Raw genomic sequence first — 24,547 nt, 5'->3', positions numbered from 1 at the left:
CTGTTTAAATCTATTTGTTTTACTGTTGCCTTAATGGAGGTGTAACTGGGAGTCAGATTAATTAGGGGTTTTAGGAGCTATTATCATACTAATTTGTAGACTTGTGCATGCTTGAAATCTTCTCTTTTGTTAATAAATGGTTAATTTAGTTTTGTAAAAACCTGAGATCATGGTAGTCCTAATACTTATGAATTCAAGGCACACATCTTGAAATAAAATACAAATTGCAAAACAGTTGTGACCCATTGATCACATTTCCCTTGTGGATTTGATCCGTCTGGCACACATCATCTGCCACATCATAACAATGCTCACATCTATTAATAAATTTACAAGCAAATTAGTATAGAAAGCAGGACCAAAAGGGCCAAGACAGAATATTACCAAATTTGTTGTTTTCTGACAAAAGAGTATTTCAAACACTTTTAGAGTTCTCACCACTTGAATTGCTACACAGCCATTGAGTATTATGCCCATTAACATTTACAAGAGAAGCATAGCCTGGAAAGATTATTGAGGATGGAAATATAGTGGAATATGTACTTAACTAGATTGGCTAAACTTATATTGGAAAGCCTGACCACGTATTCACCTACACTACGCCTCATTGGTAGCAGAAACAATGAGTTATCATCTCACTAATCAGGTACATCAGATGATGGAAAAGGTTGTGTAGTCTATTTACACAAAATCAACCACCCAAGTACCAAGTATACCACACAAACATCTCTCTTCCAAAAATAATTGACCCTGTTTATTGGTCTTATTTCCTGCTCCTTTGCTTTCATTCCTCTCCATGGTAACATTCCTTTCATGCAATTGATCAAATGTGACCAACTTCTAGATCAATGCAAAAGAAGCCATTTCACTGTCATCACATTAGATTTCAGTCCAAATTTCTTCATTCTATGTTCAGCATATTTTTAGTAATTTAAAAGCTTAAATATCGTCTTCCTTAAAATTTGGTATTCAACTAAATTGTATAAAACTATTCTGAGAATTATAAGCTAAATTATCTCTAATCCTCAGCTTTGGCTCAATGGTAACACTCATGCCTTGGGGACAGATGATTGAGAGTTCAAGCCCCAATCATGACACCAGGACACATTATGCAGATTGCAGTACAACACTAGTAAAGTGTTAATGTTGCAGTTGCCATATTTCAATGAGCCATTAGACCGAGGTCCCATCTACCTTCTCAAGTGGACATGACACTATTCGATGAGCAACAGGGGAGTTCTGTTCGTACCTTGGTCGATATTTGTACTTCTACCAACATCTTTAAAATATATTATCTGATTACTTATCTCGATGTTGTTTGTGGGATTTTGCAGTGCGCAAACTAGTTGTTACATTTCCTTGCATTAGTGGCTACACTTCAAAAGTACTTCATTGGCAGTGAAGTGCTTTGGAATGCCCTGAGTGATAAAGAATCCTCATTAATGCATCTTCTTTCTCCACCTACTGGACTCACTGTCGATGGGTTTTCCTTTCTGCCAGATTAACAGTATGATGGCCAAGCTCTGCCTGGTCTTTGGGCTTGTCTTGATGCCACCTTGGGGCACTTTTCAACAATAACTGCACTATATAAAAACAAGTTGTTGTGTTGCTTTGTTGCTCTTAAATCCACATTCCTTTATTGCTTCATGCTTTTTTTTTCCTTTCTCTATCTTGTGCTCCTCCTTCGTTACTTTGGCAGAAAATTCAGCTGAAGGTCAAGCTTAGAAGTTATATTATGCAACTGTCTGAGATTGCACATTTTATTGTAATACTGTATTGGCCCATTGTAATATTGTAACCTACTATTCTGCTCATTTACAATTCCGTTTTTGATCTTTGTGACCTCCATCAATTGGCACCATTATGTTGTTGGATCTGTTCTGTTCTTGTTGCCTAAATTCTTCAGACTACATCTTTAGACTAATGTCAAGTAAATTCTTTATGCCTCAGAGCCTCAAGTGCATCTTCATTGACCCTGATTAGCCACACACCCAAGATAACAACCTTAAAACTTTCTGTAAAAAAGTGTTTTAGCTACTAAATCTCTCATACCTTCACAGTTCAAACTCAAAGGCATCACATTGGACCTCATTTCAGACTTAACTGACAAGCAAGCTTTCAGACCAAATGATGAAGGCATATGAAATATATTTTCAATATAAGTTAAACTGATCAGCTCCTTAAATTAAACTAAATGGTCATAAGTTATATGCATTTAAACTTGTATATGCATAATTCTTGTTCCTTGTACTCTTCTGTAGTGTAGGGGTTAGCTAGTTAGTCTAATCTAGCTTCCTTTGAAAGTTTCAACTCACACAACTCAACCTGTGGGCACATGCAGTACCTTAATACCTCCCAAAACAACTGCCAGCGATTCCTGGATTTGAATAACTGGCTGCCCAACCACTAATTTCAAATGTAATTTATGTTCAGTTATGTGTATGGCTGTTGTGTTATGTCCTCAACACAAACTCCAACGATCCAAACTTCTACAGAACATAAGCTAAGTATTCACCCATCATCTCTTTCTGCTGACCTACAATGGCAGCTCAAATTCCATGTATTAAACTCAGAATCTTTGCATTTCTCCACTCTAGTTCTAGTCTTCGCCAACCTTTATCTCCTCCCAAATGCTCAGTTTCTCTGATATTCTTTGCTTCTCCTCCAAAGCAAAGCTTTCATCACCTCAATCCCCCTCTTAGGAACGACTTGCATAAACCTCTTGCCTCACCACCACTATCAGCATTTATAAAATCCTCAAGATCTTGGGTTATCCTTCCTAATCAACCCCTTTCCAGTTGAGTTTCCATTTTCCTTATGCCTATTTGGGAAAGCCTTGCGACATTTGTTACGTTTTTGGCGTTATGTTAATACGAGTGGCTTTAATGTGACTCCCTCAAGTTTTAAGAGGCAATGGGACTTTTACACTGAATAAATCTGGGGACGCATTTCTGACTGCAACTGGTACTTTTATTTCTTGATTCATTGTTACGAAAAACTAGGTAAAATGCTGCACTTTTGTCAGAGATACATTCACCAAATCAGATAACTCTAATTTCACAAACTATATTAGCTAAACTATATATAAGCAGTATGCTTTCAACTAGTTTCCAAGTAATCTAAATGTTTTGCTTTGAAAATCCATTGTCAAACACAATACATATAAATTTAATGCCTTTTCACATAGAAACGTCTCAAAATGTTTCACAAAACTAATTTCTCGCTATGGGGCCCATAAAGGAAGCACCCAAAAATTGCAGCCAGAGTACTAAGAAAGAAGCCACCAATTGGCCACAAAGGCCTCAATTGTGTTGACAGCAGGTGGGCCATCCTAGGCCCCCACACGCCACCCGTAAAATCGTAGCAAGATCAGGGCAGGTGGGTAGGCTGTGGGAAGTCACCCGCAGAATTTTACAAGATGCCCTGACTGCAAACATGCCTGCAGGGGCTGTAAAATTCTGCCCTCATGTGGTTCCAGAATATTCACTTCACTGTAATGAGTCATGCTCATTAATTTTTTTCAAATTGGCACTGATGTACAGTAAGACCAATGAGATGCCACAAAGTTTTAATATTTTGATGGTCAATTACAGGCCCTCTGCTATTTAGGATGTCATTAGATTAAATCACTGAGTAGTACCTGTACTATTCTTATGCTGGACACATGATAGAATTCAGCATGGTTACTGTTAAACAATAGTGGCGTGAAACAGTAACTCATGGATAATAGAGCACATTCCAGGGAGTAGAGCAGTGAACAAAATTATAAGTCACAGTGTTGGAAAGGGTTAAGTATGTAAAAGACTGGGTGCAACATACAGAGTATGGAAGATAATAACAAATAGGAAACAGGTTTCCATGAAACAAGAGATTTATCATTCATGAGAATGTAGAAGTATCTATACTATACTAGAACAAAGGCATACTCATTAATGTGTAAACTACACAAAATGTCTAGATGTACTCTGGTAGGTCCCAAAGGATTTCCCATTTGCGCACAACATATTGTTTGTCGATACTACAATGCTATTCCGTAAGGCATTGTTATATTTCACTCCAGTATCGAAGTCTTCAATGGATGGAATAATGTCCACACCAACGTACCCCCTATTTTTAAAAAAAGAGCGTGTGGGCAATTTGATCAAGTGCGCGGAGCCTTTAATTTTTTTTGCGTGATCATTTAAGAGGACTGACATATGCACGGCTTGTACGAGAACTTTTGGGTTGTTGCGCAACTGCACAATTTACATGAAACATGGTCCGCACTGTCCACTTTAATTAATAAGAGAATAATTTGCTAATGATGCCAAACTGCAGAGACAGATAACTGGTTTGTTTAATATAAATTCTGAACAAATTAAAGCCAACAGATTTAGAAACTGCAATATTTTAAACTGGATAAACAAAGGAAATGAACATGCTTTCAAAGTATTAAGTACAACAATGTACACCCCAAAGGTTTACAAAGTTCGCACAATTACAGCTGAAAGTAACAAGTCACAACTATCCACAAGAAGTCAGCCAAAATTTGCATCGTGCTCTTAAGACATAGTTGGCGAGAAATGACTGATGTTATCTAAATTAATACCTTCAATCTATATAATCTTCAAATTGTCCTTGTCCCGTGGGTTCAGGCTGTAATCACTCTTCATCCTTTTTCATTAGCTAATGAAAAAGTCATCTATCGCTGCAATTTTTTTGTGTCATTGGCAGGCATTCAATGGGTACTCATCTTTACTCCTGCGTGATTTTAGAGCACTTTGCTACTTAGTTTCTTTTTTTAACTAGAAAAAGTATTAATGAGCATTTTAAAAGCAGTCTCTGTGATTGATCATTTTACTTCAGTAATTAGAAAATTTATGAAATGGTGGTTATAGCTATTGTACAGGCTTTTAGAGTGAACCTTTAAAGTTTTAATGCACTTAGTAGCTTTCAGATTACATAACGTCCATTAACATATTACTTGGGCAAAGGCATTTGAACTCTGATCAATTGTTGCAATGATGCTTTTGTACCATGTTGCAGAGTTTTGTCAAAGAAATGGTATCCCTTCATTACAAAGGAATTCTATTAACTCAGATTATGCTTGACCACGTGGAAGAAATGGTCAAACTTTGTTTTTCTGCCTTTCTAATGGATAAGTTATTTCTCTGTTGAAGTTTAAAACACACACGCATACACTCAAAAACAGTTTTTCCACTGCAATTAACTCAAAGTGGATGACTGTGCTGTCAGTGTTTTCCCCGAATTGGAGGCTATTAAATTGCACTTCATGCAATTAATCACAAATATGTGGAATTCAGCCTTCTTCCACTTAACACAAACATGCAATACAATTTCCTACCAAAAGGTCCTACCAAGTCATCACTTTTTGTGGTTAAACTGATAATCAAGGATATTATAACTCTTACAGGATGCAATAAAGATTAGTCCGCATTTAATGGAATTACAAAAGAGACAAAGAAACATACGAAATAGGAGTAGGCCATATGGCCCACCGAGCTTACTCTGCCATTGAGTATGATCATGGCTCATCTCAAGGCTTCAACTCACTTTCCCACCCACTCTCCATATCCTTTGATTCCTTGAGACACCAAAAATCTGTCCACCTCAGCCTTAAATTTATTCAACAATGCAGCATTCACAACACTCTGGGGCGGAGATTTTCAAACCAACCCTTTGAGTGGAGAAATTTTTCCTCATCTCAGTCCTAAATGATCCTGAGACTGTGCCTTCTGTATTCTAGATTCCCTAGCCAGGGGAAACAACTTCAGTGTCTACCCTGTCAAGCCCATCAGGACCTTCTATGTTTCAATGAAATCACCTCATTCTTCTAAACCTAAGGTTGCATCATAAGACAACCTTCTCACACCAGGGACCAATCTGGTGAACTTTTGCTGTACTGCCTCTAATGCAACATGGGAGACCAAAACTGCTCATATTACTCCATGTGTTCTCACCAAAGTCCTGTACAACTGAAGCAAGACTTCTTATCCTCTTATTCCAATCCCCTTGCAATGAAGACTGTTATACCATTTGCCTTCCTAATTGCTTGATGTACCTGCATGCTAACTTTTTGTGTTTCTCATATGAGTACACCCAAAAACCTCTGAACATCAACATTTAAAAGTTTCATGCCTTTTAAAAAATACTCTGCTTTTCTATTCTTACCACCAAAGTGAATAACCTCACACTTCCCTACATTATACTCCATTTGCCACCTTGTTGCCCACTGACTTAAACTGTCTAGATCTCTTTTCAGTCTGTGTCCTCTTTACAGTCTGCATTCCCACCGAGCTTTGTATCATCAGAAAACTTGGATACATTACTCTCTATCTCTTTGTCTAAGCCATTAATATAGGTTGTAAATAGCAGAGGCCTAGTACTGATCCTTGCAACACTCCACTAGTTACAGCCTGCCAAATGGAAAATGTCTATTTTTTGCTCCCTGTCCATTAACCAATCCTCTACCCATGCTAATATATTGCCCCAATTCCATGAGCTTCTATTTTTTGTATTAACCATTTATGAGGCTCCGTAACAAATGTCTTTTGGAAATCCAAGTATACAAACTATTCATTTCCCTTTACTTAACCTACTAGTTACATCCTCAAAAAACTATAATAAATTTGTCAAACACAATTTCCCTTTCGCAAAACCATGTTGACTTTGTCTGATCATACTATGATTTTCTAAGTACTTTCCCAATGTCAGGCTAACTGACCTGTAGTTCCCAGTTTTTTCTCTCTCTCTCTCCTTCCTTACAGAGCAGTGTTTCTTTTGCTAACTTCCAGTATGCTGGGGCTGTTCTAGAATCTAGGGAATTTAGGAAAAACATAACCAGCTGTCTCTGCAGCTATCTCTTTTAGAACACTGGGATGTAGGCCATCAGGTTTTTGTTGGTTTTTAATCCCATAAGTTTTTCAAATACTTTTTCTCGTGATATTAATTAGCTTAATTTCCTCACTCTTATTAGCCCCTAGGTTACTCTCCATTCCTGGTATGTAACTTGTGCCTTCTACTGTCAAGGCAGATATTTGAAATATTTGAAAAAAGATATAATTGCATCAGAAACAGTTCAGAGAAGGTTCACTCGACTGATTCCTGAGATGAAGGGCTTACCTAATGAAGAAAGGTTGAGCCTATATCTACTGGAGTTTAAAGAATGTGAGGTGATCTTATTGAAAGATATAAAATCCCGAGGGTGGATACAGGAGGAAGTTTCCTCTTGTGGGAGAAGCTACAATTACGGTCCACAGTTTAAGAATACAAGGTCTACCCTTTTAAGATGGAGATGCGGAGAATTCTTTTTCTCTCAAGAGGGTCATTAGTCTGTGAAATTCTCATCACCAGAAAGCAGTGGAGGCTGGATCATTGAATTTATTCATGGCTGAATTAGATAGATTTTTGATAGTCAAGGAAGTCAAGGACTATGGAGGGCAAACAGGAAAGTAGAGTTGAGACTAAAATCAGATTAACCATGACCTTATTGAATGGCAGAGCAGGTTCAAAGGGCTGAATGGCCTACTCCTGTTCCTAAGTGCTATGGTCCTAATGTCTCTACCATTTCCTCACTTGCCACAATAATTTCTCCTGACTCTCCCTCTAAGGGACCATCGCTTTCTTTAGCTACTCTCCTTTTTATATACTTGTAAAAGTTCTTACAATCTGTTTTAATATTCCTGGCTTGTTTGTGCTCATGTTCTATTTTTTCCTTCAACTTTTTGGAGGCCCTTTGCTGCTTTCTAAAAAGACTGCCAATCCTCAAACTTACACCAATTCTTTGCAAAATTAAGTCTCTTCTTTTAATCTAATGCCATCCTTAACTTAACTTGGTAAGAATGTGTGATTGAAATACTGTTGAATGGGACACAGAAGCAATAGCTTTCAAGAGATAGCTTGTCTCTGAATGGCTCTTGATTGTCTGCTGTCCAAAACAAGACACTCATAACATGCCCTGAGTTCTAGTTCAGATTTACATTGACAAGAAAGCCAATTTCCCATTACTACCATTCTCTTATTCTTGTCATTTAAGTGATTTTCACATCCCTCCTACCATCTGGCAGTCCTTTGCCCCATAATGTCAACAATGTTGCTTAGAACCACACATGAGTCCCTATCCACCTCATATATTTCCTGAACCACGTACTTATGGGATATTTCCAGTAATTCAGGGTCCTTGCATCTGCAAATCCTCTGTTCTTCTACTGCTCTTCCAAAGTCACTCCTAGCTTTCACACGGTTTCTATCTACCACTGTCTCTTTGCACACACAGAGACCTTCTGCTAAAGATACAGTTTTCCAACACCATGCAAATCTGTTAATATCCTGAGGATCCATAATCCTTCACATATTGCATTTCACATCCGTTAGAAGGTTCCCTGTGCTGCCATTCTTCCAGCTTAAAAGTGTACATTCTGTTCATCTATACTCCCACTAGCAACTAACTCTCAAGAACCCTGAGCAGGGCAGCGTATTTCCAGTGCACTGAATGAAAATTGGCCCCATTATTTCCACTGCTATACTAGGAAATAAAAAGTACTCACTTTGTCTGCTGTCCCACCACCTGCGAGATCAATATGCAGCATACAACTGGGAACCACTATTCTGCATAATCTCACTCTAGTGATTTATACATTAGAATAGATTAACAGGTAATAGTATCCTCACACACACAGTTTATCAATTTTGGACCTACCCTCTTTTTCAAACCTTATAACTTAATTCACTAACATTGCAACTTCTTACTCCTTGCCCTTCACCTGAAACTTGCAAGATTCAGCCTCCTGGTGCCCACTTTCCTGCACCACTCGAGGAATTGCAAATGTTAAACCCTTGATTGAACAAATGTGTAAGGATAAATCCAGCAACTAACTTTGATGGTGGGAAACATTTTAGTGACAATAATCCAGGACAAAATTAGCAGTCATGTGGGCAAGTGTGGATTAATTAGGGAATGCCAGCATAGATTTGTTAAAAATAAATCATGTTTTTGCAGAAATGGCAGAGACGCTTAATCAGTATTTTGCCTCAGTTTTCATGGTGGAGGACACTAGTACCATCCCAATAGTAACAGGTAGTGCAGAGGGTATAGAGAAGGAGGAACTTAGAACAATCACCATCACTAGAGAAAAAGTACTGAGCAAATTATTGGGATTAAAGGGTGACAAGTCCCCAGGACCTGATGACCTACATCCCAGGGTCTTAAAGGAAGTGGCAGCAGAGATAGTGGATGCATTGGCTATAATATTCCAAAATTCCCTGGATTCTGGAAAGGTTCGAGTGGATTGGAAAAATGCTAATGTAACACCCTTATTCAAAAAGGGGCGGCAGGGGGAAGAGGCAGAAAGTAGGAAACTATAAACCAGTTAGTTTAACATCTGTCATTGGGAAATTGTTGGAATCCATTATTAAGGAAGTAGTAGTGGGGCATTTGGAAAGTCAAAATGCAATCCATCTGAGTCAGCATTGTTTTATGAAGAGTAAATCGTGTTTGACTAATTTGCTAGAGTTCCTTGAAGATGTGACAAGCAAAGTAGATAATGGGGATCCTGTAGGTATAGTATATCTGGACTTCCAGAAGGCCTTTGATAAGGTGCCGCACAAAAGATTAATACACAAGATAAGGTCACACGGAGTTAGGGGTAATATATTAGCTTGGATAGAGGATTGGTTAACCAACAGAAAGCAGAGAGTTGGGATAAATGGGTCTTTTTCTGGATGGCAAGCTGTAACTAGTGGGGTGCCACAGGGTTCGGTCCTTATTAATGACTTGGATTCAGTGATAGAAGGTACAATAGCTAAATTTGCAGATGACACCAAAATAGGTGGGAAAGTCAGTTGCAATGAAGAAATAAGAAATTTACAAATGGATATGGACAGGTTAGGTGAATGGGCCAAAATTTGGCAGATGGAGTTTAACGTGGATAAGTGTGAGGTTATGCATTTTGGTTGGAAGAATAAAAAAGCGACATTACTTAAATGGAAAGAAACTTCAGAATGCTTCAGTGCAGAGGGACCTGGGTGTCCTCGTGCATGAATCACTGAAAGCTAGTGTGCAGGTACGGCAGGTAATAAGGAAGGCAAATGGAATTTTGGCATTTATTGCTAAAGGAATAGAGTATAAAGATAGGGAAGTGTTGTTGCAACTGTACAAGGCATTGGTGAGACTGCACCTGGAGTACTGTGCACAGTTTTGGTCCCCTTACTTGAGGAAGGATGTAGTTGCATTGGAGGCGGATCAGCGGGGGTTCACTAGATTGATTCCAGAGATGCGGGGCTTGTCTTATGAGGAGACATTGAGCAGTTTAGGCCTATACTCGCTAGAGTTTAGAAGGATAAGAGGAGATCTAATTAAGGTATATAAGATGCTAAAGGGGATAGACAAAGTAGATGTGGAGCGAATGTTTCCCCTTCTGGGGCATTCTAGAATGAGAGGCCATAGTTTTAGGCTAAGGGGCGGTAGATTTAAACCGGAGATGAGGAGGAATTACTTTTCTCAAAGGGTCATGAATCTGTGGAATTCACTACCTCAGAGTGCAGTGGATGCCGGGACACTAAATAAATTTAAGGAGATAGATAGACAGACAGATTTTTAATTAGTAACGGGTTTAAAGAGTTTGGGGAGAGTGCGGGAAATTGGAGTTGAGGCCGAAATGAGATCAGCCATGATCGTATTGAATGGTGGGGCAAGCTCGAGAGGCTGAATTTGCCTACTCCTGCTCCTAGTTCTTATGTTAACTAGCTTGATTGAGTTTTTTGATGAGGTAACAGGGATGGATAAAGAGGATAGTGTTTTTGGAGCTGCACTCATCCAGGCAAGTGGGGAGTATTCCATCACGTTCCTGACTTGTGCCTTGCACATGGTGGACAGGGTTTGGGGATTTAGTTGGTCTCACCACAGAATTCCCAGCCTCCGGCCTGCTCTTGTATAACAGTTCATTTTCTCCTGGCAACCTCCCAGGAAGCTGATAGTGGAGGATTCAGTGATGGTAATGCCCATTGAATGTCAAGAGGAGATGGTTAGATTCTCTCTCTTGTTGGAGATGGTCATTGCCTGGCACTTGTGAAGTGTGAATGTTACTTGCCATTTATCAGCCCAAGCCTGAATGGTGTCCAGGTATTGCAGCATATGGACACAGGCTGCTTTAGTATCTGAGGAATTGCAAGTGGTGCTGAACATTGTGCAATTATCAGTGAATACTCCCACTTTTTACCTCATGATGGTGGGAAGGTCATTGATGAAGCAGCTGAAGATGAAGCCTAGGACACTACCTGAGGAACTCCTGCAGCAATATCCTGGGACTGAGATGACCTCCAACAGCCATAGCTATCTTCCTTTGGTAGGTATGACTCCAACCAGTGGAGAGTTTTCCCTTTGATTCACATTGACTCCAGTTTTGCTAGGGCTCCTTGATGCCTCAAATGCTGCCTTGATGTCAAGGTCAGTCATCCTCGCCTCATCTTGAATTCAACTCATCTGTCCAATATTTGGACCAAGGCTGTAATGAGGTCGGGAGCTGAGTGGCCCTGCCGGAACCCAAACTGAGCATCAGTGAGTAAGTTATTACTGAGTATCTGCTGCTTGACAGCACTGTCATCAACACCTTCTATCACTTTGCTGATGATCGAGAGTGGATTGATGGGGCAGTAATTAGATTTGTCCCACTTTTTGTGGACAGGACAAACTTGGGCAATTTTCCACATTGCAGGGTAGATGCCAGTTTTGAATCACAGAACTGTTACAGTGCATAAGGAGGCCATTCAGCCCATCATGTCTGCACCGGCTCTCCAAATGAGCATTTCACCTAATGCCTTCTTCTGCCTTCTCCCTGTAACCCTGCAGATAGATTATTTGAAAAGAAAAAATTCCCTCTTGAATGCCTCGATTGAACCTGTCTCCATCACATTCTCAGGCTGTGCATTCCAGACCCTAATCACTCACTGTGTGAAGAAGTTTTTTTCTCATATCACTTTTGCTTATTTTGCCAATTATTTTAAGTGTGTGCCCTCTCATTCTCAATCCTTTCACAACTGGGAGCAATTTCTCCCTATCTACTCTGTCCAGGCCCCTCATGATTTTGAACACCTTTATCAAATCTCCTCCCAGCCTTCTTTTCTCCAAGAAAGAGTCCCAACTTCTCCAACCTTACTTCATAACTGAAGTTCCTCATCCCTGGAACCATCCTCGTAAACTTCTTCTGCACTCTATACAATACCTTCACATTCTTCCTAAAATGCAGCGTCCAGAACTGTATGCAATACTCTAGCCGAGTTCTAACTAGTGTCTTATATAAGATCAACATAGCCTCCTTGATCTTGTACTCTTTGCCCCTACTAATAAAGCCTAGGATACTGTATGCTTTATTAACTGCTCTTTCATCCTGTCCTGCCATTTTTAATGACTTATGCACATATACACCCAGGTCCCTCTGCCCCTGCATCCATTTTAGAGTAGTGCCCTTTATTTTATACTGTCTCTCCAGGTTTTTTCCCTACCAAAATGTAGGAAAATCTATCAAACCTCCCATTTCTCCACACTGAGCTTCATCTGCTACCTATCTGCCCATTCCACCAACTCGTCTAAGTCCTTCTGAAGTCCTCCTCAAAGTTTACAATGCTTCCAAATTTTGTATCTTCCACAAATGTCAACAATGTTCCCTGTACACCAAGGTCTAGATCATAAATATATATTAGGAAAAGCAAGGGTCCCAATAACGACCCTTGGGAAACTCCACTACAAATCTTCCTCCAACCCGAAAAAAACATGCATAAACCATTACTCTCTATTTCCTGTCACTCAGCCAATTTTGTATCCAATTTTGTACTGTCCCTTTTATTCCATGAGCTATAACTTTGCTCACAAGTCTGTTGTGCAGCACTGTATCAAACGCCTATTGGAAGTCCACGTACACCACATCAACAATATCGCCCTCATCAACCCTCTCTGTCACCTCTTTAAAAAACTCCAAGTTAGTTAAATACGATTTTTCCTTAAGAAATCCATGCTGGCTCTCCTTAATTAACTCACATTTGTCCATGTGACTATTAATTCTGCCCCAAATTACAATTTCTAGATGTTTCCCCACCACTGAAGTTAATCTGACAGGTCTATAGTTACTGGGCTTATCCTTACACCCTTTTTTGAACAAGGGCATAATGTTTGCAACTCTCCCCAATCCTCTGGCACCACCACTGAGTCTAAGGAAGATTGAAGAATTATGGCCAGTGCCCCTCCAATTTCCACTCTCACTTCCCTCCATATCCTTAGATACATCTCATCCTGTTCCAGTGCCTTGTCAACTTTGAGTACAGACAGCCTATCCAATACTTCCTCCTTAGCAATTTTAAACCCTTCTCATGACTGAATTTCCTCCTCTTTCACCATGGCCTGGGTAGCATCTTCTTCCTTGGTAAAGACAGTTGCAAAGTATTTATTTAATTCTTTGGCCATGCCCCTGCCTCTATGTGAAAATTCCTTTTTTGGTCCCTAATCAGCCTACTCCTCCTTTTACCACCCTTTACTATTTATATATCTTTAGAAGACTTTGGGATTCCCTTTTATATTAGCTGTCAGTCCCTTTTCAAACTCCCTCTTCGTTTCTCTTATTTGCTTTTTCACCTTCCCTCTGAACCTTCTGTATTCAGCCTGCTTCTCAATTGTATTTTCTACCTGGCATCTGTCATAAGTATGCTTTATCTTCTTTATCTTAATTTCCACCTCCTTTGTCATTCAGGGAGCTCTGAATTGGTTTGCCATACCTTTTCCTTTTGAGGGAATATAGCTTGACTATGCCTGAAGCATCTCTTCTTTGAAGGTAGCTCATTGTTCAGCTCCCATTTTTTCTGCCAACCTTTGACACCAATTCATTTGGCCCAGATCTGTTCTTACCCCCACTGAATTTGGCTTTCCCCCAGTTAATTATTCTTACTCTGGAGAGTTCATTGTCCTTTTCCATAGTCATCCTAAACCTTATGATACAGTGATCCTTGTCCCCTAAATGTTCTCCTACTGACACATGATCTACATGGCCCACCTCATTTCCAAGAATCCGGTCTAGCAGTGCCTCATTTCTCATTGGACTGGACACATACTGCTGTAGAAAAGCCTGAACACACTCTAGGAACTTTTGCCCCTCTGCCCTTTACACTACCACTATTCCAGTCTATAGGCGGATAATTAAAGTTCCCCTAATTTTTGCACCTCTCTGTTATTCCCTTGCAGATTTGTTCCTCTATATTCTTCCCACTAGTTGGTGACCTATAGATTACACTAAGCAATATAATTGCACCTTTTTGTTCTTTAGCTCTAGCCAAATTGATTTTATCCTTTACCTCTCTGGGACATCCTCTTTCTCCATAGTAGCTGTACTGGAACAGCTTGGCTAGTGGGCGTGGCTAGTTCTGGGGCACAAATCTTCAGTACTATTGCCTTCTGCGATTTCTTGATATCGTATGGAGTGAATCAAATTGGCTGAAGCCTGATATCTGTGATGCTGGGGACCTCAGTAGGATGCCCAGATGGATCATCCACTCAACACTTCTGGAGGTATACGTGCACAAATCATTGAAGGAGAAAGAGCAGGTTGCGAAAGTGATTAATGAGGCACATGGGATCCTTGACTTTATAAATGGAGGCATTGAGTACAAAAGCAAGGAAGTTATGGTGAACCTTTATAAAACTCTGGTTTGTCCTCAACAGGAGTATTGTCTCCAATTCTGGACACCACATTTTAGAAAGCATGAGAAGGCTTCAGAGAGGATGCAGGAATTTAAAAACCAAAAACTTCACCAGGCCAGGCATGTAAATACGGCAGCTACAAGGGTGGAGACTTAGAATTTTACAGTGAATAACTCACCTCCTGACTCCCCTAAGCTTGCCCACCATTATCAAGGCACGAGTCAAAAGTGTGTTAGAATATTCTCCACTTGCCCGATGAGTGTGTGCCAACAACACTCAAGAGGCACAACATCATCCAAGACAAAGCAAGGCACTTTATTCGCACTCCATCCATCACCTCAAACACTTACTCCTCCACCACCAGCACAAAGTGACAGTAAAGTGTACCACATAAAGATACAATGCAGTAACTCATCACATCTCCACCCACAGCACCTTCCAAATTTGTGACCTTCATTACCTGAAAAAGGACAAGGGCAGCAGATGCATGGGAACACCACCACCTGCAAGTTCCCCTCCATGTACTAGATCACTGTTCCTTCACTGTCACTGGGTCAAACTCCCTTCCTAACAGCACAGTGGGTGTACCTAAACCACATGAATTTCTGCTGTTTCAAGAAGGTGGCTCACCACCACTTCAAGGGCAATTAGGGATAGGCCAGTGATGCTCATACCCCATGAATAAATATTAAAAAAAAGATTCATGAGAATGGTTCCTGGAATGTGGGACTTCAGTTGTGTAAATTGATTGGAGAAGCTGGGGTTGCTCTCCTTAGAGAAGATGGGGAGGAGATTTGATAGTGGCATTCAAAATCATACAAGATCTAGACAGAGTGAGAGAGAAAGTGTTCCCATTGGCAGAAGGTCTGAGAACCAGAGGACACCTGTTTAAGGTAATTGGCAAAATTACCAACAGTGACATGAGGAGAAACTTTTTTTAAAAAAAAACATAGCAAGTGTTTAGGATCTGAAATCACTGCCCGAGAGTATGATGGAGGTAGATTCAATAATGGGCTTCAAAATGGAATTGAAAAAAGCACAGGGAAAAAAAAAATCAAGGCTTTGTGGAAAGCACGGGGGAATGGCACTAGCCAAGTTGTTCTTGCAGATACCTGGCATGGACACGATGGACCAAATGCCCCCATCCTGTGCTGTAACCATTCTACAATTCATTAAACATTTATTCTACAACCCCTTTACTCTCCTTCAGTCTTTTCATACTGAGCCATAGGGTCCCAATTTCCCTGCTATCCAAGAGTAATATTACCAGCATTAATACTCTCGGCCATTTCGTTGCAGAATGTAATACATCTAAATGTCTTTTATTGGAAAACGTTGATGCTCCATTAGGAAACTGCAGAAAATTGCCCTCAGTTTATTTTGGGTTTGGAGGCCCCACTCACATGAACATTTCCAAAATCCAAGCCAAGCCGTAGGAGCCCTTTCCAGCCGTACTGCAATTTGCGTCTGACACCACCAGGTGTCTTGGTTAGACAGTAGATCTAGAGACTGAATCAATTTACCAGCCATCCTGTATACAAGCCATTTTCAGCATTGCCGTAGAGCAGGAATGACTTCACAGTGACACTGAAGATGGTCTGTTCAGTCAACTCACGTTGAAGTATGGATAGTTACATATAGATACATGGACAGCCCATTAAACCCAACTTGTCCACCTAGTGAATATGTTCCAAACAAGTGTCCAACCTTCTTCACCTAACTAGCAGTGTATCCTGCTACTCCTTTTCCTCTCATGTTTATCTAGCTTCCCATTAAATGTACCCATGCTATTTGCCTCAATTACACCGTGTACAAGTGTGTTCCGTACTTTTACTACACTTGGGTAATGAGATGTCTCTTGAATTCTCTATTGTTTTTTGTAACTAACTTATATTTACGAACTGTGGTTTTGGATGTCCCCACAAGTGGAAATATTCTCTGAGTGTGCCCCATGCATCAAACCCTATTGCGCAAATGCCTTTAAGAGCTCAAAGCATTTCCGTCTCTTTAATGTATCACTGAGCCCACATGGAGCGCCAATAGCAACTGCCACCAGCAAGAAAGTACCATACAAAACTAGATATTTTTCAAAATAAATGCCAGGATCAAGTTCAAGGATACCTGCCAGTCTCTGGGTTCAAATAGCAATTACAAACTCGTCAAGCTTCAATTACATAATTCAGGACGTCATTAATATCCCTGGGATAAAATTACATCCTTGTAATTCACCCCTGTCCATTCCCCTCGAGGTACACATCCATATCATCCGTTTCTTACCCCCACTGATCACATTATGTAACAGTTTGAAATGATTGAATTTAAATCAGTTCGACAATGGTGTTTGTTCTGGAATTTCAATTTACACATAATGGCAATTTTGTTACAATTGAATACGCTATGTTAAACACACACACACATATGTATATAGCATATATATAGCAATGATTTAACAATCAGCTCAAAATACCCGGCATCATATCCATTTTCATGCTCTGCCCAAAAGTCTTTCCGGAAATCAATTGAACAGCTAAATCTTTCACTTCATATCCTCTGACTCAAAGGACGGTGAATGGCAGTCCATCTGTCGTTTGTAAGATTTAACCTTTGTAATTTGGAGTCAAGAGCCATCCTTCCACACAAAGAGAGCCACGCACCACGGAATCTAAAAAGTGGATTACTACATCTGATAAATTATACATGTTATGATTTTTCTGACTAACTGTACCGCAGCTTCCAAGGGGAATGCACTTTTATTTATTAAACAATGGCCTGGGTTCCGCTGCTTGGGTTCTATAAAACGCTCCCGTAACACAAACCATCCGCATGTACAAAAGGACAGCAGCAACCGCCCGAGGATGAGTTATTCTCTGCCGATAAAAAAAAGAGCTGGTTTTATTTAGTTTTGGGAGCCGTTCCAGTGAGGGCTTTCAAAGTTGCAGATCCATACGATCACAATCAACGGTTACCTGTTAGGAGTTGGGCATTCAGGATCACAAAGTGCACTGTACAGTGTTGTCCAATTCAGATTAAAACAAAACACCCGTCGCCTCAAAATATAATTCCGAATTATTTGGAATATGTCGGGCGCTGTACAATGTAACAAACAAGTTACATTTTATAAGCCTAAATACAATCTCAACCTGCAGCATGGATCAATTCATTCAATTAACTGTGAATGCATTATTATCCCAACAATCGCAGCAAATAATAAACATGACGGCTTTAAGTATCTTTTTTATGGAAGCAACTTAATTCAAATTAATTACACTTGTAGAGAAGATGGGGAGCTCAAATCAAGAAATTCTTTTGCATGACAGAAATAAAATGCCTTTATGAACGATATATTGTTTCCAACATTCCAGGGCCAAATAAACAATTTATCTAGTTAGGTGAAGAATTTGAGGGGAGGGGGGGGGGGGGGTGAATCAAATATGGACCCTTCATAAATTCCAGAATCTGCGCGGTTGAATTTTTGACGTACATGAAGTAGTTAATTTAAAGTGCAAAGGAACTAACCAGATTTGTAGACTCGAGGTTACATTTTGCTTTCCCAGTGCATACAGCCGGATAACGGGACGCCGGAGCAACGAGCGGAATTCATACTGTACGGATGCGCGATTTTTTTTTTCATAATGGATTGGGCACTTTTTAAAAATAACAAATCATGATAAAATACCTGATTATATCATCGTTGTGACCCAGAAAGAATTTCTGTTTATGTTCCCGTGTGTTGTAAACCACCCCAACGCCCGCAACGAAATAAACGATTTCCTTGGAAGCTGTGTAATAGAGGTTGTTTCGACACTGGTGCCCCCGGTAGCCATAAACCCACTCCAGGCGCAGGTGACAGTTCGGTGCTGTTCCATCAGCCATATCGCCGCCTCCCACAGCCACTGCCACGGCACAGCGCCGTCCTCAGCTGATGAGTCTCCTCTTCCCAACCTTGCTCTGCACACAACCAGATTGAAGATGCGCGAATACTCAACAGTTGTCATGCATTTTATGTTTTTTGCTCTCCCACGCACACTTTGCAAATACGAACGTCAGAAACGCATGACGTCAAACCTTTTTTTCCTATCCCCCCCACCCCCTCCAGAATAAAATAAAAATGAGCTACCGAGCTCTGCAAGTTGACAGGTTGCCTTTGCCTCGCTTCGCTTTACATCGCCCGGTGTTGTATCCAGCGCTTTGACACCTCCGCCCGCCGCGCGCATGTCCCGCGTCCGCTCGCGCCAGCCCGACCAATCCTCTGCGGGCATTCCACTGATGGACAGCGCGACAGACCAATGGAAAGCCGCGTCCCCACGTCAATCATGCGCATCCCTCGCTCCTTCCCCCCGTCGGCCCGCCCCCTCCGCGGCGCTCCGCCCCTCACGCCCGCTTTTCGCTGGCGGAGGAAATAAGCGGGAGGTGGGAGGAAATAAGAGTCGTCTTATTAGCCGAGTGATTATCTAATGATGCACGGCATCGACTTGGAGCCGTCAATCATATCATATCGGGGCTGGAAATCTGAAACAGAGTCAGAAAATACTGGAAATAGAAAATAGCAGGTCAGGCAGCATTGTGGGGGAAAAGAAATGTAACTTTCCCAGGCATTACCTGGTTTTTGACGAAGGATTTACACAGTCCCTGAAATGTTAAGCGGAATGCTAGAAACCTGAAATAAAAACAGAAAATGCTGGAAATATTCAGCAGGTCAGGCAGCATCTATGGCTCCACATTCTCTGTTTCTGCAGCTGAAATGTTAACTTTTTTTAACCTTTTGCTGCTTGACCTGCTGAGTGTTTTCAGAATCTTATGTTTTCTTTTGTTTCAAATTTTCAGTATTTACAGATACTGGTTCTTCTCGCCAGTTTGAAGTAGCAACTTACCTTTTTTTTAAATTAAAAAAAAGCCACCCAGCTTACATCCACCGATTTAAACGGCGAAGTTATTTACCTCAGTGTGGCATAGTTTCACTTCCAGAATAATGAGAAAACGACATTGATGTAGAATGATTGGGAAAATGAATATGCTGCAAAATAAGGTGCTCAGCACTGGACATCAATGGCTCAATATGGGTTATTGCAATAAGCATGGGGCTATTTATAAAACATAATGTGATATAGGTACTTTAAAAATGTGTCACTTGCAGGATGCTTCTAATATGCATCAAGAAATGCATTTTCCTCTCCATTGACATTTATTTTTATATGTATACACAGATCTTTGGTTTATGAATGGCCACTGATATTGGCAACTGGAACAAGCTGATTGACAAGTAACAGTGAAGCTCAAGGTCGTAATCACTGCCGTGTTTCCAGTTTGCCAGTTTTTTTAAAAAAAAACACAATACGATTATAAGACAAAAGGTGCTTGACTTTATCCCGATGACTATAATTTTCGGTAAATGTTATTCCTATCTAATCGCGCTTCATCTGAGTGCAAAATGTGTCAATACTACGGTCGCTAATATGTTAGGCAGTTCTGGAGCCACCCCCGCGCTTTGCGAAGACCCGTGGATGCCGTTGCCGGGGGTGACGGAGGAAGGTGACGGAGCAAGGCCCCGAGGCCCCGATCCCACCTCCCCACTTCCCGGGATCGGAGTTTTACTGGAATAAGATGGGGCTGGACATGGATCCCATGTTCTTGGCCTGGAGCTATTTCAGAAGGCGCAAGTTCCAGTCCTGCGCAGCCCTCTGCACCAAGCTGCTGGAGAGCAACCCGTATGACCAGGTAGAGAAAGTGGAGCCGGCAGTTCAGCTGCCTGCAGCCCCGAAATGTCCTCTGTTTCCGCAGCTAATATATGGAAAATCGCGTGCATGTACCGGTGATTGTCTCATACTGTTCAGGGCGGCCGAATTTATGTGCTCCAATACTGAAAGTTAGACTCTGGAAAGTAAAGTGAAACGTGAGCTCCAAAACAGCAGAAGTACAATAAATTTGTAATATATGAAAAACATCTCGGAGCTTCCTTGTCAGATGGATGGATAAAGGACAAATTCATCCCTCTTTCATTCGCTCTCAAGGATATATATACATACACACACGCACTCAACTTCTACAGGTTTATCTATTTGTACAAAATAATGTGTAGTTCATATGGCTGAAGCCTTTGGGGCTCAGACTAATTAGGCATCAATCACGATTATTGCATCTTTAATTTAGCAGTTCCCATATGTCAGCTGTGTAAGTATTGAAGAATTACTGACTTTAAATGACTTGTTATTTTGTATATGCAATTGTTTGGTTAAAAATCAATTTCTGAATGAAACAATGGTGCTTTGGTGTATTCGTGTATATCCTTTACTTATTATAAAGAACATATGATTTCCTCCAACATTTTAATTCAATGTTTTTTATACTTATAGTCTGGATGCTACTTTTTTCACTACATTATTATGATTCGGAAGTCACTTTGTAAATTTGCCTTTTCTCACAAATCAATTCCTTTAATTTACAGGTAGATGTTGAGAAATTTAATGGAAATTGGTTGGGATTGTAGCCTGGCTTCATTTTACAATTAAGAGCTTGAATCTTGCACAAAATGATAGAATTTAAAATATATTTCTGTGGTTAAACATTGTCAATCCACTGCTCACTATTTGAAAATAAAATGCCAGTCCCAAAGACAAAAGATTGATTGATTATGGGATATGGAGATATCACTGGTGCATATGCTGTTGTAATGTTCAAGTTAAGGTATTCTTATTTTAAATTTTTCAGTGTTTAAATAAAGGCATTTCAAAAAATTCAAATCTTGATCAATAATTGATTACAAAAATTATTGCTAGTTATTCTCCTATTGCGTTGCTCAAAGCCAAAGTTCAGTGATTGTGTTCTGGAAGACCTTAAGCCACTGATCACTGAAATAGAATTATCGTTTGGTAGTACAGAACTTGAGTGTTGCTGAAAAAAGAGACATGTCTAAGCCTTACATCTTGCGCTCACCAGGACATTCGCAAGAATACCAATGTAAGGAGGAAAACACCAATTTATACTGTATGTGAAGCAAGTGATGATTTCTTGGCAAGTGGCATTGTCATGGAGAATGCACCGTTGATAGCGACTGACAGTTTACTGCAAAGCATTGTTTGAAATTTAAACCAGGCAGCTTGACCCTGATTGGTCAAGACGTTGCCCTGATGTGCCCTATTTCAGCATTAAGCTTGCATGGTAAGCAAATGGCTCAGGCCCTATTTACAAGATTGTCGATAAGAACCAACTTATGGCATGTGGCTCTGTAAGAATCCCAGCGTGTATATTGACCAGTGAAGGTAGGCTTGCGGGTAGACCATGGTAGAGAATCCCCTGGCAGATTTCTCAACTAGTACGTCAAAGAAGGGGAGTTCATTTGACTGCTCCATTTCATAGGTGCATTTGAGCGCAGGATAGAGTCAGTGAATGACTGTCACTTATTTTGTTTAGCTGAAACATGCACAATGTATGTACACGTTCTTTCTGTCTGCAAAGAACAGGGCCCTGTGTATTAATATATGTAGCTTCCAATACACGCAGATGCACCACACTGCGAGCCCGACTGACAATCTTAAATTGGCTGTCAGCGTAATTCTTAGCACATTGAGTAACATTTGCTAAATAATCCTCAATCGCAGAATCACAGCTAATGTTTTGTAAGCATGGGCTAGTTGGGTATGGTCTGTACCCTGCCCATTGCGAACAGTGGCTGGGTCACGCTGTTTGATACGATCCAACAGCCTTTGGGACGTACGCCCTACATACTTAGCATCATACTGGTGCTGAAATTCACATACCACATTATTCATTTGTGTGATAGGCAGAACGTATTTTTGGCTTGACGGCAGCATCCTATTAAGAACATAAGAACTAGGAGCAGGAGTAGGCAATTTAGCCCCTCGAGCCTGCCCCGCCATTCATTATGCTCATGGCTGATCTCCTTTCGGCCTCAACTCCAATTTCCTGCCCTCTCCCCATAACCTATTAGTGGTGAATACCACTCATGTTGCTACCACATAGCAGCGTGAAACAGCTAGCTTCACCTATTGCTCAAAATGTTGAGATACGTTGCCCTTCCAGGGTAACCTAAGGTAGACTGGGCACTTTTCAGGGCCAAAAAGGGCCCATTCATGAGTTTGCGTGAATTACAGCCCGAAATGATCTGATCAGGGTAGCCGTTATCCTGCAGGATGCCTTTGATGCGCCCTATTTCAGCATCAAGCTTGCATGGTAAGCAAATGGCTCAGGCCCTATTTACAAGGTAGTCGATAAGACCAAACTTATAGCGTGTGGCACTGGAAGAATCCCAGCGTGAATATTGACCAGTGAAGGTAGGCTTGCGGGTAGACCGTGGTAGAGAATCCCCTGGCAGATTTCTCAACTAGTACATCAAAGAAGGGGAGTTCATTTAACTGCTCCATTTCATAGGTGAATTTAAGTGCAGATTGGACCCCATTAAGACATGTAAGAAAATTGTTACATGCAGCTGCGGATTTAAATATAGCAAACGTATCATCCACACATCAGAAATATGGTAGGAGGTTAGGTGTCATTCCATCAAAGAAATGTGCCTCATGGAACTCAAAAAAGATATTTGTTGGAGCTGGGCCAAATGAGCAATGTGGTATATGAATTTCAGTGCAAATGTGATGCTAGGTATGTAGGCCATACGCCCCAAAGACTGGCAGATTGTATCAAACAGCATATCCCAGCCACTGTTTGCAATGGGCAGGGCACAGACCATACACAACCAGCCCATGCTTGCAAAACTCAAAACAGCGTCCAACATTAGCTGTGATTCCACGATTGGACAACATTTGGCTGAATAGTCCTCGGTGTGCTAAGAATTACTCTGACAACCAATTTAAGGTTGTCAGTCGGGTTCGGGATGTGGTGCATTTGCGTGTATTGGAAGCTACATATATTAATACACAGGGCCCTGTTCTTTGCAGGCAGAAAGAACATGTACAAACATTGCACCTGTTTCAGCTAAACAAAATAAGTGACAGCCATTTGCTGACTCATTCCTTAGGGCAATGCCTTGACTAATGAGGGTCAAGCTGCCTGGTTTAAATTTCAAACAATGCTTGGCAGTTAACTGTCAGTCACCATCAGTAGTGCATTCTTCATGGCAACGCCACTTGACAACCAATCACCACTCTTTTCACATACAGTATAACTTCTTGTTTACCCACCTTATATTGGTATTCTTGCGAGTGTCCTGATGAGTGCAAGACGAAAAGCTTAGGCATGTCTCCTTTTTCGGCAATTTGGAATTGAGTGGCCTTATAAGGCCACAGTTGCAATCAAAAGTTAATTTGCTATGAAACGGGAAAAGCACGGCATGGGAAGTTACAAAATCCATGTTAATCCCTTAGATGGAATTGTGTTTAATTCACTGCCTGATGTTTTTACTTTCAATTAAACTGAAACTTTTCCCTGAAGAAAATGATGTGCCGATAGCAAAGTGCCAAGATTATGTTCTTTAACTTTTTTTCAGTGGAAAAAATGCTATGCCCCATTATTTTGTTGGCTTTCCCCCTCCGTCAGCTCTCGCTCAACCTAGTATTCAGAAATAACCAGACACTATAAAAGGAAATGGAGGTTATGGCACCCCTGGAGAACAGAAACCACAGAATCATGAAGTGTAACATGATCTGGGATTCAGTCATAACCAGGAGCAAGGGTTATTACTATAAAAGGATTACATTCCCAGAAGTTAGGGGGGGAATGAAAACAAATGGATTGGCCGATAATGTTTGGCATAATTTCAGTAGAAGACAAATGCAATACCTTTGAAAGATGATACTGGGCATACAGAATAAATATATTCCTAAAATCATACACGTTAAATTAAGTAACAAATAGAGCTGAAATAATGAGGACAAATTACCTCCTAAAATCTTGTAC

The 24,547-nt window shown here is 40.6% G+C and overlaps 2 protein-coding genes across 12 annotated transcripts in view; one reads left to right on the top strand and one right to left on the bottom strand.

Moving 5' to 3' along the window:
- LOC144693023 (echinoderm microtubule-associated protein-like 5) overlaps nt 1–18,840 on the bottom strand; it is a 182,861-nt gene extending 164,021 nt beyond the window's left edge. For all 9 annotated transcript variants that reach the window (XR_013579443.1, XR_013579444.1, XM_078562291.1 and 6 more), the window contains exon 1: nt 18,357–18,840. Coding sequence is in view for 7 of the 9 variants with exons in the window: in XM_078562291.1 (XP_078418417.1) it covers nt 18,357–18,553 (197 nt within the window). In the remaining 2 variants the exon portion in view is untranslated. The remainder of the gene's footprint in view (nt 1–18,356) is intronic.
- A 303-nt stretch (nt 18,841–19,143) lies between these two features.
- Nucleotides 19,144–24,547, top strand: part of ttc8 (tetratricopeptide repeat domain 8) — a 41,442-nt gene continuing 36,038 nt past the window's right edge. For 2 of the 3 annotated variants that reach the window (XM_078562286.1, XM_078562285.1), the window contains exons 1-2: nt 19,144–19,230; nt 19,885–20,395. In XM_078562286.1, coding sequence (XP_078418412.1) covers nt 20,282–20,395 — 114 coding nt within the window. In that variant the 5' untranslated portion in view covers nt 19,144–19,230; nt 19,885–20,281. The remainder of the gene's footprint in view (nt 19,231–19,884; nt 20,396–24,547) is intronic. The other variant, XM_078562287.1, reaches the window with a different exon arrangement.

The sequence above is a fragment of the Cetorhinus maximus genome, chromosome 18 (assembly GCF_964194155.1).
Source record: "Cetorhinus maximus chromosome 18, sCetMax3.hap1.1, whole genome shotgun sequence".
Classification (NCBI taxonomy): Eukaryota; Metazoa; Chordata; class Chondrichthyes; order Lamniformes; family Cetorhinidae; genus Cetorhinus; species Cetorhinus maximus.
This window is presented reverse-complemented; position numbering and strand designations above follow the sequence as displayed.